At 33.7% G+C, this 15,494-nt stretch overlaps 1 protein-coding gene across 2 annotated transcripts; it reads left to right on the top strand.

Moving 5' to 3' along the window:
* The first annotated feature begins 3,674 nt into the window (after window positions 1–3,674).
* LOC133689386 (uncharacterized) lies at window positions 3,675–10,443 on the top strand. Of its 2 annotated transcripts, XM_062109239.1 has the most exons (14): window positions 3,675–3,865; window positions 5,140–5,213; window positions 5,856–5,942; window positions 6,584–6,659; window positions 7,754–7,818; window positions 8,122–8,223; window positions 8,349–8,438; window positions 8,516–8,590; window positions 8,697–8,729; window positions 8,897–8,977; window positions 9,066–9,104; window positions 9,373–9,480; window positions 9,782–9,826; window positions 9,911–10,443. In XM_062109239.1, the coding sequence occupies exons 1-14, from the start codon at window positions 3,823–3,825 to the stop codon at window positions 10,091–10,093; spliced, it is 1,101 nt and encodes a 366-aa protein (XP_061965223.1). In that variant the 5' UTR covers window positions 3,675–3,822; the 3' UTR covers window positions 10,094–10,443. The 2 variants fall into 2 exon arrangements, with proteins under 2 accessions (XP_061965223.1, XP_061965232.1); XM_062109248.1 differs by lacking the exons at window positions 3,675–3,865; window positions 5,140–5,213 and adding an exon at window positions 6,176–6,232.
* The last annotated feature ends 5,051 nt before the right edge of the window (window positions 10,444–15,494 follow it).

Here is a 15,494-nt window from a genome sequence, read left to right on the forward strand (position 1 = left end):
TTATTATTTTATTTACTGAAAAAAAAATGATGATGAAAAAATAATAATAATAATGATGGAAAAAACAAGTAAAATGAAATAAATGAAGAATGAATTAAAATTTGGGTTAAGGGCAAAATGATTGAAAGTTTTTGGGTTTAATTAAACTTTAAAATTAATCTAATTAAGCTTGAAATTAATTTAATTAATCCAATTAAGGGTTTAATTGGAGGATTGATAAATTTTTAGACTTAATTAAGCTTGAATTTAATTTAATTCATCCAATCAAGGGTTTAATTGGAGAATTGATAAGTTTTGAGACTTAATTAAGCTTGGAATTAATTTAATTAATCCAATCAGGGGCTTAATTGGAGAATTGATAAGTTTTAGACTTAATTAGACTTTGGATTTAATTAAATTAATTAAATCAGGGACTTAATTGAAGAAATATTAAACTTTGGGGTCAAAATTACAAAATTAAAATCCAAGGATCACATTGAAAATGGCGCGCAAATGCAGGGGGCCAATTACAGTTTGAACTAGGGGCTTAATTACAAAACGTTTAAAACTTCAAGGGCCAAAACGCAAATAATCGTTAAACTTCAAAACAGCGCCGTCTGTGGATACTCTGTTCATCTTCTGCAACGGACGCCCGCCGCTGCCATTGCTGCCATTACACCTGCAATCAATGGTTGGAAGAAACGGATTGTTCTCTGGCTATAAAAGCCAGAGAACGAAAGGTCACAAAGAAGGGGGGAGAAGGAAGACAAAAAAAAAACCCAGAGGCTAAAAATCCCAGACGGAAAAAAACCAAGGGAGAGGGGAAGCTAAGCCCGGACACGAAAAAGCCAGGCAGAGCCGAACTAAAAAAAAGCAGAGGAAGAAAGGGCAGAACCGAGGGGGGAGGAGAAAAACAGAGCAAGACAGAGGGAAGAAACCCAGCAAAACAGAGAGAAAGAAAATACACAGAAAAAAAACAGAGAAAACGCAAACAAAGAAACCCAGAAAAACCAACATTAACATCACCGTCTCCTCAATTCCCCCCTGCAAATCAGAAAAAGAAAGAACCCAAGCAGCAAGCCGTGACCTTCATCATCACCGAAACAAAAGGAAAACAGAAGGGGCAGGCATACACAGACGAGAACGAGATCACCGTGCTACAAGCCTCCTCGCGACCTCCAGAAGCAGGTAAGCCGTTCTCATTCTCTCTTCATTCTTGTTTTGAATTGTGCAAATGTAAGAACTGTGCGAAGGTAATTTAATTACCTTCGCACAGTTGCTGCACGCGTGAAATTGCTTCACGCGTGCAGTTTAATTAACTCTGCCGGGCCACTGGTTTGGGCCAGTGGCCGGGCAGGCTGGGCTTAGCCCAGCCCATGTGGGCTGAGCTGGGCCCAGCCCTAAAAAAGTAAAAAAATAAAAATAGAAAGTGTAGAAATAAAAATTTTGCATGTCTTAGAAAAAAATATATTTTTGTCAATTTATTCACTGATATCAGAATCAAGAATACAAAGGGAAAGAAAAGAAAATATACTGTTTTTTTGGTAGCTACGAATTTTTACCAACGCCAGAGTTGAAATTATTTGTGGTGGAATTTTTACCAACGCCAGAGTTGGAATTATTCGGGGTGGAATTTTTACCAACGCCAGAGTTGGAATTATTCGCAATCGAATATTCACTGACGCCAGAGTCAGGAATATTATAAACAAATTATCAAAGCATAAACTAATAAACATTTAGCAATTTAAGACAAAACAACAATGCAGTTTGCCTTAGGCAGAACGTTTAAGGGGTGCTAATATCTTCTCTTTTACGTAACCAGTCCCGAACCATAGAATCTCTGTTGACCAGTTAGGGTTCCTAGTGACCATAATACTAGGTGGCGACTCCTTAAATAAGACATTTTTCCCTAAAAGAACAAGATGCCAGAAATCTGTTCTTTTTCCCTAATCAAGAATTATTTTGTGGGCCGCCACGATGTCGGGTGCGACATCATATATCATATATGTTAGTTTACACGAAACCAAAAGGTACAAAATTGAACCTCAATATAAAACGTGCTATATATATATTAAATTATTTTTTTAAATTGTTTTGATATGCTATATTAAAATTAAAAATAAAATTTTTAAAATAAAATAATATTATTTGATATATTTTTAAATAAAAAATAAATTAAAGTTGATATAGTATAAAACGATTCGACGTAGTTTATACATGCAGTATGTGTGTTGACGAATGAAAAGACATAAAAAGAAAAAAGGAGTCAATCTATATATATATATATATATATATATATATATATATATATATATATACTATAAAGCTATATTTAATAGTTATTTGATCAAACTAAACCCCACTTGTGACACTTATCAAAACAAAGTAAGGCATTTAACTACAGATTTATAGATATTAATCAGGAAGATTATAGATTGTACAAAGCAATCTAGAGAGAAAATTAGAATGCCATGCCATCTGGAGCTCCTTTCATTCCAAAATAAAGTGCACGCACGCACGCCATGAAATTCAAAGAAGCATGGTAGAAGGAAATGATATTTTTTTTTTATTAACGTAAATGTTCGGGTTAGTTTGTGTGTACTTTAATTAATTTTATAGGCCCTGAAATTAATAATCATATAAACTTTTAGTGACCCTAAGATTTATAATACTCAAATTGGTGATCTCTAAAAATTAAATTTAAAATTTAACAAGTTAAGTTATATCTTAATGTCCCTCGTGTTAGAAGGAAAATATATTTTCTTAACCTAGTCGAGTTCAGACTCTTGTGTTTTTAATTTGTCTATATAGGTCTAGGATTTGCGTCCAAACAGCACAAGCAAACATAGTCGTTCAAAACCATCTAGGTGGTGGCCCAGTGATAAGAGTTTGGGACTAAGAGATTTGCTTCCTATGTGGTTTCAGGTTCGAGCCTTGTGGTTGCTCATATGATGACTACTGGAGACTTACATGGTTGTTAACTTCAGAGCTCATCAGATTAATCAAAGTAAACGTAAGCTGGTCAGGACATTCACGTTAAAAAAAAAAAAAACAAAACATAGTCATTCAAAGGACATATGATTCCTTTCTTTCATTTGTCTATTTGTAGCCCCGCCTCGCCTGATTTGCCTTTTTACGATGACAAACACACACGCTTGGAGTTTAAAAAACATGTGATTATAATTATAATATATTGGGAGTTGAATGTTTACCTCTTCAGCTCTCAGAATTATGCTAAATCAACCCTCAAACAATTAAAATTAATAAATTATGCTCACGTCAATGTGTATTCTCGTAATAAAATGAAAAAGAGATGGCTATTTTTGCATATTAGATGTTGGAGGGGTAACGTTGTTAAACAAAACCGAAATTAAAGGTGAATTACACAACACATCAACAAATATGAGTAGCTGATTTTTTTTTCGTCTGTTTATGAGTTGTGTCTGTTTTTATGGTGGTGGTATTTTTTTTTTAAGTTAATTTTTTTTTGATATTTTGAATTTTTATAGTATTTAGATATTAAAAATCAAAAATTTTCAAAAAATATTATTTTAATATATTTTTAAATAAAAAATACTTCATGACATAAATTTAAAACGGACAGTTGCTGGACAGCAGCCAGCACCACACCAGACAAAAGCCCGATTCTACAAAGCCCAACAACACAAGCAGAAACACAAATATATATTTCTTGTTCTCCAATCTTAAAAACTAGCCTTTTCGCTCCCCAAAAAAATCATGCTCTCTGTTCTTGCTCGCACTCTTTTAATTCAAAATCCAACTTAAAAAAAAAAACCATCTATTTATTACATTATTATTACTGTTATCAGTGGCTATCCATCCATGGCTATTCCTCTCGGCAAGTTAACTATTCTCGTCGGTGCAGGTCCGTTAAATTTGTTTGATTTTATGTTTCTAATTTTCCTATGAAATTTTTTACTACTTTATTTTATTCGCAAATTGATTTGATTGTATTTGTTTTTAATTTGGGATGTGTGGAGCAGTGAGTGAGTTTTAGGGTTTTTGGAGGTGAACCCTTGATTCGATTGTTTTTTAGTGTGTGAACATTTTGTTCGTTAGCTCTAAATTTGAAACGAAGTATGTGCCTGTTTATGTGCGATTGTATTAGGGAGGGGTTTTGTTAGTGTTAGGGACCTTAGGCACTTGATATAAAGTTGGGATTTTTTTTTCTTTTTGGGGTGTTTGCTTTCTTTTGCTCTATAGTTAATTGCAACACTGAGTTGGTGAGATTCTGGTCTAGTTTGTCTGGTCAAGGGGTTTTGTTCTGCTGCATTGATGTCATCGGTCATACTTGATTTGCTGTGAAACTACTGTGCAGCTCTCACATTAGCTAGAATTCTCTCTCTCTATGTGTGTGTGTGTTTTTACAGTTATTAAAAGTGATTCTGCTTCTTGTTAATACTAATGAGTATTATTGTGTTTGAAGTGAATGTAAGCATTTGGCTTTATATGATACCAGAAAAAAATGAACTTGAATCCCTTATCTTGCCACTGGTAGTTGAATTAGATGATGGGATAATTCTAGAATACTGGGCTAGTTAGCAACCGGGTATTTAATTAGACAAATGTAGTACCTTGAAGTGGAATAATAAGTGCCTTCTATTTTGGAGGCAAAAAAGAAAAAAAGTGACAATATGTGCTCGTGAGGGGCAACAACTTCCAGTGTCTAAAATCTAATAATCATGTTAGCTGGGCCATATCTTATTTAGTTGGAGAAATATGAGTCCAGAATAGGCGGAATGCTGGGGAACACTCACTTAGGGTACTTTAGTGGTTGGGGATTATTAATAGACTAGGCATCACTTTCATTCTTTCTAGATTGTTCCGTACCCCTAAACCCATCACCGAGGTCCTGATCAAGCTTTCATAGGAAGCCTATTTACCCACATCTCGCCATTATTCCAACCACCTTATTGACCCCCTTGCTGATAGTCAATAACTTCATCTCTGTTATGCATGTCTAATGCTTCTGTCTAGTGTATCTTAACCAGACTGGTACAGGAATGTCCATGTGTGATCCTAGCCTTGATAAGCAAATTTCTCTCCTTTGTACCTTCAGATGTTTCCTTTTGATCTAAATCAAAGCCATGCTTTGTAGAAATTATTTTCTTACTTAATTAGTTGTCTTCTGGATTTTAGGTATTCTTGGCTCAGTTCTTGCGAAAGAGGGGCGCATGCCTGATGTTTCTAGTTTTGTTTCAGGAGCTTTCAAGGTACTTATATGACTTATTGTGATCTCTTAGAAATGCAAAAAGTTCAATGAATATTTGGGGGTTTATCTTCATTGATAGTAGACTTGTTTGCAGTATCTCTATTATTTATGTCTTAACAGGTGGATTATGATCCATTACATCAGCCCTTTTACCTTTAAATTTGTATTATCTTTACTAGACATGCTTTTGTGATGATTTTTTTTGTCTTTTATTGCTTGTCTTTACTGGCATTTTTCAGTGTCTATGGTGGAGTGCATTGAAAATCTTGTGTCTTAGGTTTGCATTGTTTCAATTCAGTCTTTCACGAGATAATCTGTCATTTATTTAATTTTTGGGTTCTATTAATGTAGGACCTCATTGAATGCAATACAACTTGAATGTTATTGTGATCTTACAGCCTTGATTATTTGAACTCTGCTATTTGCATAAAATTTGGTTTACCACGTTGCTTGTAGCATCTGTTGCCACTGATTAACTGTTATTTAATTGACTCTTTGGATAAAATATTTTGTCAAGTACTTTTTTTATACTTGTTGCCTATGTCTTTTAGAAACTATAATGCGATTCAAAATGTAGCGTTAGATTCTCAGCAATTCTTAGTCTGCTTCATACTGATTGCTAGTGATTTATCTTTCACCACAGATTGCTCTCAGGCAACTTAAACGAGATGATTCTACTTCATCAGTTAGCAAGTCTAGCAAGCCTCCAAATGACTCTTTGATGGCTCAGGTTTGCTTGTCAATTTTATGGTTCTTTATAAGTTCTCACCTATTGAAATTTAATTTGCAACATTCTTACATGCTTTATCTTTTAATCCAATTCAATTGATAATGATTTTGCCTTTGCACTTTCTCGAAGATACTCCAGTAACCCAGTTGTAACTGATAGTGTTGTTGGTGATGACTGATTGCATTTTGAAGTGACTAAATTAAATCTTCTTTAAAATCTAACTTTTATGACAGGGGTTTTTTTTTCATTTGGTAGCAAAAGTAAAAATCTCGAAGTGACAGGATAAGATGGTGAGAAATACTCATTTTGCTGTGCTTCCTACTCTGGAAATAATTTATTTTTTACGCTTTCTTTCCTGACACTTGTTTGGACAACCAAAGAAACATCAAAAGAACTTGTACTGTCTGAATGATTTAGTGCGTAGGAACAAAATTTCGGTCGTCTTTTTTTTTCTTTTTTTTTGGTAAATGCCTGAATGTTAAACAGTCACTCATTGGATCTAATTTGATTGTTCAGGATTTAATTTGTTCAAATTTTCTTTTGTAATTATATGTGCTCATCATTTCAGGAAATGAATTATCATGTGCTTTAGGTTGAGGTGTCTGTTAGAGATTGAGAGTACTAGATTACATGTTTTACAGGTAACCAGCCTTCGACAAGAGCTGCAAATGTTGGCATCTAGTAGACCAGTCACAATTGTAACTGCAAGTGGGACAGGTTTGGGTTCTGATCCTTCTCTTGCATCTGAATCAGGAGATGAGTTATGTTGTGTCCATCCTGTTCTAACCACACATCTGTGGACTGGACTGGTCAACGTGGAACTTATGCCCATTTTATTGCTTGAAAAATTACTGAAAGCATAATGAGGCTATGTACTCCTTATTGTATTGTGCAACTTGGATTTCCAGGAATCACAGTCTGCTTCACATAGTTGCCATATTTGCATTGTATGTATTTGTCACTCCAGTCAACGGTCTGCTTGAAAAAGTTTATAGCTGAATCTGCACTATATTGTCACACAGATACCCATCTACACTGAGAAATACGAAATACACTAAAATAAATGTCTCTCTCTCTTTCTCAAAAAATCAGTTTAAATGTAATATAATATTGAGTTTTTAAAGTCTTTTTCTCTTGCAAAAATCCATGACGCAAAGAACAACAAAATAAATTTTTTGATATTTCTTGTAATTTCTAATTTTCTCGGAGGGGGAGTGGTGCTGCTAGTCCTCCTTCTATGTTGTAATAAACCTGTAAAGTTTATGTGCCTATGGATGTCCTTGCTTTATTCAATCTTTTACCTCCCCCTCCTTTTTTTTCCTTTTTTAATGTGGGAATGTACATCTCTGAACTGTATCAGGTTTCTCATTTCTCAATGGTTATGCTGTGACAGTTTCACATTTTAACCATCGATTGAAGCTGTCCAACGTTGTTGTACATCTGTGTGTTGTGAACTTGAGTTTCCATTTACTTGTTTGTTAACTTTCAATTTCCAATTTAGGAAATTTACATCACTGAAATGTATCTGGATCCTCAACTGTATGCTCTGTTGTTTCATATTTAAACAATGATCAAATTTGTCTTTGCTGCTATACATCTTTGCACGCGAGTGCTATTTATCTTTTTGCAACTTCATCTCTGTATAATCTCTTGAGAAATCTTAGACCATGTTCTTATTCTTGACATCAAGTGCTAATCTTCCATATAAACAACTTGCTACTTGCTCATCTTTGGTCAAGTTCCTATAATATAAGCTAGCTTTGATTATGCACTAATTTTGGACTGTTCTCTGACACTTTTATAACGTGCAGGTGCTAATAAATATGGTGTAGTTGTTGTGGTGATAGTTGTTGGATATGGCTATGTTTGGTGGAAGGTAATGGTTTCCTTTCTCAATTGATCTTTTGGTGTAATGTGTGTATAGGCACCATTTTGTCAAACATTACAATATATCATAAGGATCTAATTCATGTTCCTGGTATTACATCGTTTAATGGAGTACTATTAATACTGAAAAAATATTTCTTCCCTTGAGGTTTGAAGTGCTAAGTAACCAAATTCAGCAATTGGTTAATACTTGAGTTTATTATCACCCTACCTCTTGTTGATATGTCTTGAGCTCCATCCTGTTCTTTGGTTTGACTGGTGCTCTATTCTTATAATTGTTGTATATTTTCAGGGTTGGAAACTTCCTGATATGATGTTTGCAACCAGGCGTAGTTTATCTGATGCTTGCACTTCTATAGGCCAACAACTAGAGAATGTTTATGGGTCAATCCGGGTAAGATTTTGAACTTTTGTATTGGTTTTTCAATGAAATAAAACAGGAGTTGAAATGTTTAATTTTGCTTATGGATTTTGAAATTAGAGCTTTCTTATCCCAATACATGTTTTTTTGGTCTGTAGAGTACCAGGAGGCATTTATCTTCAAAGATCGATGGTGTGGACACAAATTTGAATGCCATTGCAGAACTGACAGCCAGTACTCAAGAAAGGGTGGGTCTAACCTAGATATTAGCTAATTTGTTAGTGCAGTAGTAATACTGATATATAATGTATGTTGACACATGTAGGTTACTGAATTGCGGGAAGATTCAAGTAAGATTGGCAACGATGTTCGATATGTCCGTGATGCTGTTGAAACATTGGTGATCAATCTTGATACTAATAATTCCTTTTGCTCATCCATTTTTTAAAAATTCATTCTGGATGTGAAATCAGAAACTTATTTGATTTTTTTTAAAATTTTCTTAGGAACTAAAAATTAGCAGAATTGAAGGGAAACAGGTAATTATTATATCAACATCATATGCAGTGCTATCAGAAATGATTTGTTTATTCCAACTGTGGTAACTGTTTTTGATTTTGATATTATATTATCATATGCAGTGCTATCAGAAATGATTCGTTTATTCTACCTGTGGTAACTGTTATCTAATTTGATATCTATTTAGGATTTGACAACCCTAGGAGTAAAGAGGCTGTGTGACTATGCCTCCAGTTTGGAAAACAACTTACTTGAAGAGAATGTCCAGGCATGTCAACATCTTTTTGTTTCCTTTTTCCTTTTTCAATACTTTGTTATTTGACTTTACTGTTAACCATGCTCCACAAATTCTGCAGACTTCAGCTTCCAGTTCACGGCTAGCATTCTCATCAAAGGTAGCTGTAGTTATTGGAGACACCATACCTATATTTTTAAAAGCTAGATAATGTCTGTTTTGTTTCTCTAGCTTTAGGTTAGTGGGGAGATCTGTTTGAGGTTAGAATTTGATTATTTGTACTGGACATGTCCAGGCCAAATGATGCTTTCTGTTATCCTAATCATTGGCCATATGCTTAAAATAGCATTGCTAAAGTGCTAGCTATGTTCCAAATATGGTTTCTAGTGCCTACCGTTTTCACTAGTTTTTGTCTTGTTATTAACCAGGCTGGGGCATTACCTGCTCCATCAAGTGAACCATCAACTCCATCAAGTGAACCATCAACTCCATCAAGTGAACCATCAACTCCTTCTGCCTTGAATGGATCTCAAGAGGTTTGTTTACTCTTGAAAACTTTGTTTCTTCTGCTTGTGGCCAAAAAAAATTCTGTGAGCTTCAATGAGAGTTTTTTTTTTTATGATTTTTCATGTGTTATGACTTCCCCTGATTCCCTGTCCAAGAATAATCTAATATAGCCATCTTATAAGTTTTAAAAAATTGCTTTATGACTTTTATTCCATGCTATGAGCTTGCTTGATGTTCCCCCCTTCAGTTTGTGTTTTGTCTGAAACTCTTCCCAGCACTTCTAAGAATATAATTACCTCAATTTCCTTTCCTTGATTTTCCCTTTCTCAGGTTCAAAGGCTCCCTCGCAATGCTGCATCAGCCTCCAGCCAGAAGGTTAAGATTGAATTTCATTTTGCACTTTACATCCTTATTTATATATTTTCTTGACATCGAAATTTTTTAATGAAACGTTTCCAGGGAAGTACTGGGATTTCAGGAGTGGCTGAGGTTGCTAGCAGCCTTGGGATTTCAAATGGTATCCATACACCAGAAGAAGCAAGTAATGGAACAAGTTGGTTTAAACCGGCATTTCTTATGAGGACCCGCAGCGCAATAAACAGTGTAGTGCAACAAACAAGTTCAAGTAAACAGCAATCATGATGATATTTTCCAATGAAAATCATTTTACTCCTGTGCTGTAATTAGTTTACTCTGGGAGATGCTTCAAGTTTGGCTGTTACTGGTGGTAGGAGTCGCCCTATGAATACAAATACCTGAATGGTGCTGAGTTTTGTAGAGATGCTTATGTTTAAAGGTTAATATCATTCTTGATATGAACAATATAGGTTAGAAATATGAGTAGTGGATCTTAGAGGGGAAAGGGGGAAAACAAGGTACTTCTTAATACCTATGAGAATTTCTGCTTAAAAGGATGATGCCAAATAATAATGGAAGAACTCTCCTCATCACGTCTTCGGTTTGATGGGAGATTTGTTTTTCGATGTTACAAATGTATCACTGGCACGCATGGTTCCTGGCTTAAAACTGTTGGCGTTGCTTTCCTCAGGACAAGCAACATCTCATTTCATGTTAAGGATCGAAGACAAGCCTAGATGCTAGTTCCAAAATGGTGCTGGCATATTGAGAGACGGGGACAGTAAAGCATTTAAGAAGTAAGCTGGTGTGGTGGAACTGGAGCCATTTTCTGAAGCTGATATTTGCTCCAAGCAACACATGTCATGGTCATTGTTTTGACATGTTCTAGCGTGGACGGGGGTGTTAGGGGTGATTCTTTAATATACATGGGTCGGTTTTTTTATAAATATATGGGTCGGGATTCTATGACAGAGTGAGCACTGATTTAACTAAACCCGTGTCTCACCATCGATGTTAGGGGTGTTTTTTATTTCTATAAATAGGTCGGTTTTTTTAATAATTATGATATTTTATAAATCATAAATTTAATTTATTAAAAAAAATTTGGATTTAAGCGGGCTGGACATATTGGGCTGAATTAAATTTTATGTGTGGATATTATAAATATCTAAGAGTTAAGTTTATATTGCTATTTTTTAAGAATATATATTTAGAAGCATATTTGTATTTCATGTCGTCACAATTAAATTCTAGTTACGGTCTTTTAGCGAAAAAAATAATCATTTTCTATTAAAAGATCTAATAGTAAACGCACTAATAAAAAATTTGAAGCCAAAACATTTCTAAATAAAATAAAAATAAAAATAAATATTCAATATAAAAGCTATCAAAAATTTGATTGATTAATATTAAAGATAAGTAAACTTTCATTAATAAATTAAATATATTTACATAAACAAAATTAATACCACTTGTAATAAATTGATTGACTACAAAATATATACATTTTATGTTGCTATTAATCAGGTAGTCAATTCTTGTTTCAATTAAATATAATGCGTGTTCCTTTCATTTTCAGGTTGTTTCCCTTCTTGTTACCCAACTTCGTGGTCTTCTATCAAAGGCATTTGTTCTAACAAACAGACGATTATATATTCCTCTATGTTGATGTTGCAAAAGCTTCCTTTTATTTTGTGTTTGGATATCTGCGATAATCTTAGTTACGTAAACAATAGAGCTAAGATTTTGACATAATCATGAAAGAATGGTTCAATATCCAAACCATATTGGGTCCAAGGCCAGGTTGATGCTGCAACATGTCCTTCCATAGCTGCACAGTACATGTTATATATGCACTTGCTTTTATAGACGGGGTTTGCTTTCGTTAACATCAAGTTCTTACAATGAATGTTTGTTGTTTGCAGAAAATGAACATCTACCAGCAGAGAACAAGAGAAAGATCGCCTAACTCCCATGTGTATTGAATCATGAACATTTCAAGTCATATGCACAAGCTCTCTGGGTCCTGACTAATCTCAGGTGCTGTATTGCTTAATTACCTTGTATAATCTCATTCCTGTTACCTTTAGATCACCTGGTCAAGTGAATCATGAAGGGTTTGGATGGCATCCTTTGCAGTCAATTAAGCAATGAAGTTGTAGGAGTGTGATATTATTCTCTATACCCTTTGGCTTCTTTTATTTATCAAAAAAAAAAAAAAACTTGCGGGTTTAGGGTTTTCCCTCGTGTTGGTGCCTGCAAATTGTATCTGTTAATAGGCAAGGAGGTAAATTGCCACAACAATATTTGTTTCTTTAATCCAGTCTGGGGTCTTACCCTGTTCAGTGAAAGTCGTACACTTAACATGATTCTATGCTATGATGCTGCATGACTGGAAACAACAAGTAACGAAAAGCAAATAAAATATTAAAGGAATGGAATATTCCTCGCAAAAGCACTGCTATTATGGTATGAAATGTAAAGCAACTTTTGGGCCACTTGCTTGAAATAGGTGGTGGCTGTCATGAAAACATATGAATTATCAACTTTTTTAGTGTCTGTGTGTGTGTGTATTATTTAAGTCTCTTCACGTCGAGGGACCCTCACCTTAATAAAATAAAAGTCCGATGAGAGTGGCTGCAGCACTCTTTTAATATTTCATATGTTAATGTTTTTCTTCCGAAAACCAAAATATAAAGGATCATGATATATGGTTTCTCAGGTCTTAGACTTTAGTAAATTCATTTCATGTAGTGCAGTTTTGGGCATGTCTACCCCATACGTGTACCTTTATCCATTAATTTATATACATGTCTCGTAGTAGGGCATTTTGGGGGGGATGGGTTATACAGAGGGACCATATGTGATAAAAGAACTGAAAAGGTGAGGGTCACTGAGCCCAAAGGTAAATTAGAGGGATTAAAATGACTATATGTCAAAAGTTTCGGGACTTGTATAAACATAATTAAGCCCCTAAGTGTACCTTTATCCTCTAATATTCTTATTGTAAACTTCATAGAAAACTAACCTAGTACGGACGTTGGCATATCGTAGTGAGCTGAATATTATAGGGCTTAGTTTGCTATGATGGAGCAATGCATGCCATGTTTCCATTTCTGTCGATCACGTTATTAGCTAGCAGCACTGATCAGGTGGGACTCCAGCATTCCATAACATACGCGATATACAAGCTATTATGATCGTAGGATCAGTCTGAAGTCGAAAGTTAGAAACCACCTGACCTAGGGGCTAGGGCTAGTCACTGATCATGGAACTTTAATTAGGAATTCCAATATTCCTTAACATATGCAATAAGTTATATATGATATATAAGAGTCTAAACTCAAAAGTTAGAAACCACCTGGAAGCGAAGGCAAAGGGCCTAGCTTTTTATCCGTCTTTTAAATGGAAAGAGTCACTGATCATGGAACTTCGCGCATACAATGAAACCAAACCTATGGCAGGATGACAGATTTTTATCCTTTTTTATTAATTTTTTTCTCAATTTTATCTTCTAACAATTAATTGAGTTTTATAATTATTTTTTTTTAATTTTTGTTTATGAGGTTATTACGATCTCATGATCAGGGTTACGAGTTTTACTGGTTAGCTATGATGGTTCGTGTTTTTTTTAATTAAATTTTTTTTTTAGTTTTATCTTTAGTTGATTGGGAATTAAAATTTATAATTTTTTTATTTACTTTATATGGAGTTATCTCAATCTCTTAACTAGGGTTTGACAAGCTGGTTGACTCGAGTTTATTTTTTTGTCTTTTTTTTTCTTCAATGTAATCCTTTAACATTGAGTTGATTGAGAATTAAGCATCATATATTTTTTTATAGAGTTATCACAGTCTTATGACTCGAGTCACGTGTTAGGCTGGCTAACTCGGGGTTTTTTTTTCTGTCCTTTTTAATTGAATTCTTTTCAATTTTATCATTCTTTTGATTTTTGTTATATGCAGGTCATGAGTTTGATCAGTTGACTTGAGTGGTTCTTTGTATTTTTTTAAATTATTATTTTTATTTCATCCTTTAATATTGGGTTGATTAGGAATTGAACTTCATAAGTTATTTTAATTTGTTTTTTTATGGGGTTTTCTTGGTCTAATGACTCAAGTTTGACAAGTTAACCCGAGTTGAATCGACTTGTTTTTTTAATTGAATTTTATTTTCAATGTCATCTTTCAACGTTGGGTTGATATAGAAAATTGAGTTTAATAATTTTTTTATTTTTTTATAGGGTTATCAAGGTCTCATGACCTGAGTAACAGATTTAGCAAGTTATTCTGAACTGATCTTAATCGATCTAATATCATCTTTATTTTTTTAAGTCAAACTACATTTTTATCTATCTTTGGACCTACCAAGTCAACCAAGTCATATCAGGTCAATCCCTATATAGTTGAATTTTTTCTGCTAAAAAACACATTAATAACATCTAAATTTTTTTTACATTTAAAAAAATTTAATCTGATCCGCAGCGTAGTGCATGAAATGATCAAGTGTACAATACTAATTAAGCTAACTTACACACACACACACACACACACCAGGAAATATCAACACTCTCCCTTAAGTTGGTACATAAATATCACACATGCCCTACTTGTTTAAAACCTTTAAGAACACTCAAATTGAAACAACTTTGATGAGAATTATCCTTATATTTTATCTTAGACAACTCATAATTTTTTTTTATCTAACTTCTTCTTAATAAGAATGTGTCTATTTTTGTACAATCATGTTGAACTAAATTATTGACAATGTCACATTCCACTTTATTATCACAATATAGTTGAACCTTAATAGAAATTCAAATCCTACAATAGAATTCTTAATCACAAAGCTTCGTAAAGTCTAATAGACATACCTATGAATTCAGTTTTTGCATTTGAGTTAGCAATAACATCTAGTTTCTTACTTAATACATGATCCAAATCCAGTCTCGTGTGTGCTAAGAATACATGATCTAAATCCAGTCTCGTGTGTGTTAAGAACATCAATCTCCCTATAAGCATTTGGTATCTTACTTTATCAGTTGGTATCTTATTGGACTCACCATGTAACTTTATATTTTCTTTTACTAGAATATTAATTGTTTGATATGTTGACATACTTAGTCTCTTGTAAGAGATCTAAGGCATATGTTTTTTAGATAGAATTATTACTTTATGAGATAAGATACTTTGACTTAAAAAATAGTTTAAAGAACCTAGGTTTTTCATTAATTTTAAATTCTCTAGCCATGGAATTTTGTGAGGCATTCCTTTTTTTAAAATCATTTATTGTAACCATCATATCATCTATATATACAATAAGTGTTGTAATCTTACTCAGCTATTTTCTCAAGAACAATGTGTGATTGAAATTACTATGATGATAACCAAAGGCTATTATATATTTTATGAACTTTCCAAACCATGTTTTTGAAGATTGTTTTAATTTATACAATGATTTCTTCAGCCTATACCTTCTGATTATGCTTTTTAAAGTATCATGTCCTTTGATGAGTGCAGATACTTTTCTATGAAGAAAGGTGTTCTTCATATCAAATTATTGTAATGTTCAACCTATGTTTATAACTAAAGATAATAAGATTCTGACTATGTTAATTTTAGTTATAGGTGAAAATATCTTTGTGGAATCAATCCCATAGGTTCGAGTGTAACCTTTCACCACAATA

Source organism: Populus nigra, chromosome 1, assembly GCF_951802175.1.
Source record: "Populus nigra chromosome 1, ddPopNigr1.1, whole genome shotgun sequence".
NCBI classification, from domain to species: Eukaryota; Viridiplantae; Streptophyta; class Magnoliopsida; order Malpighiales; family Salicaceae; genus Populus; species Populus nigra.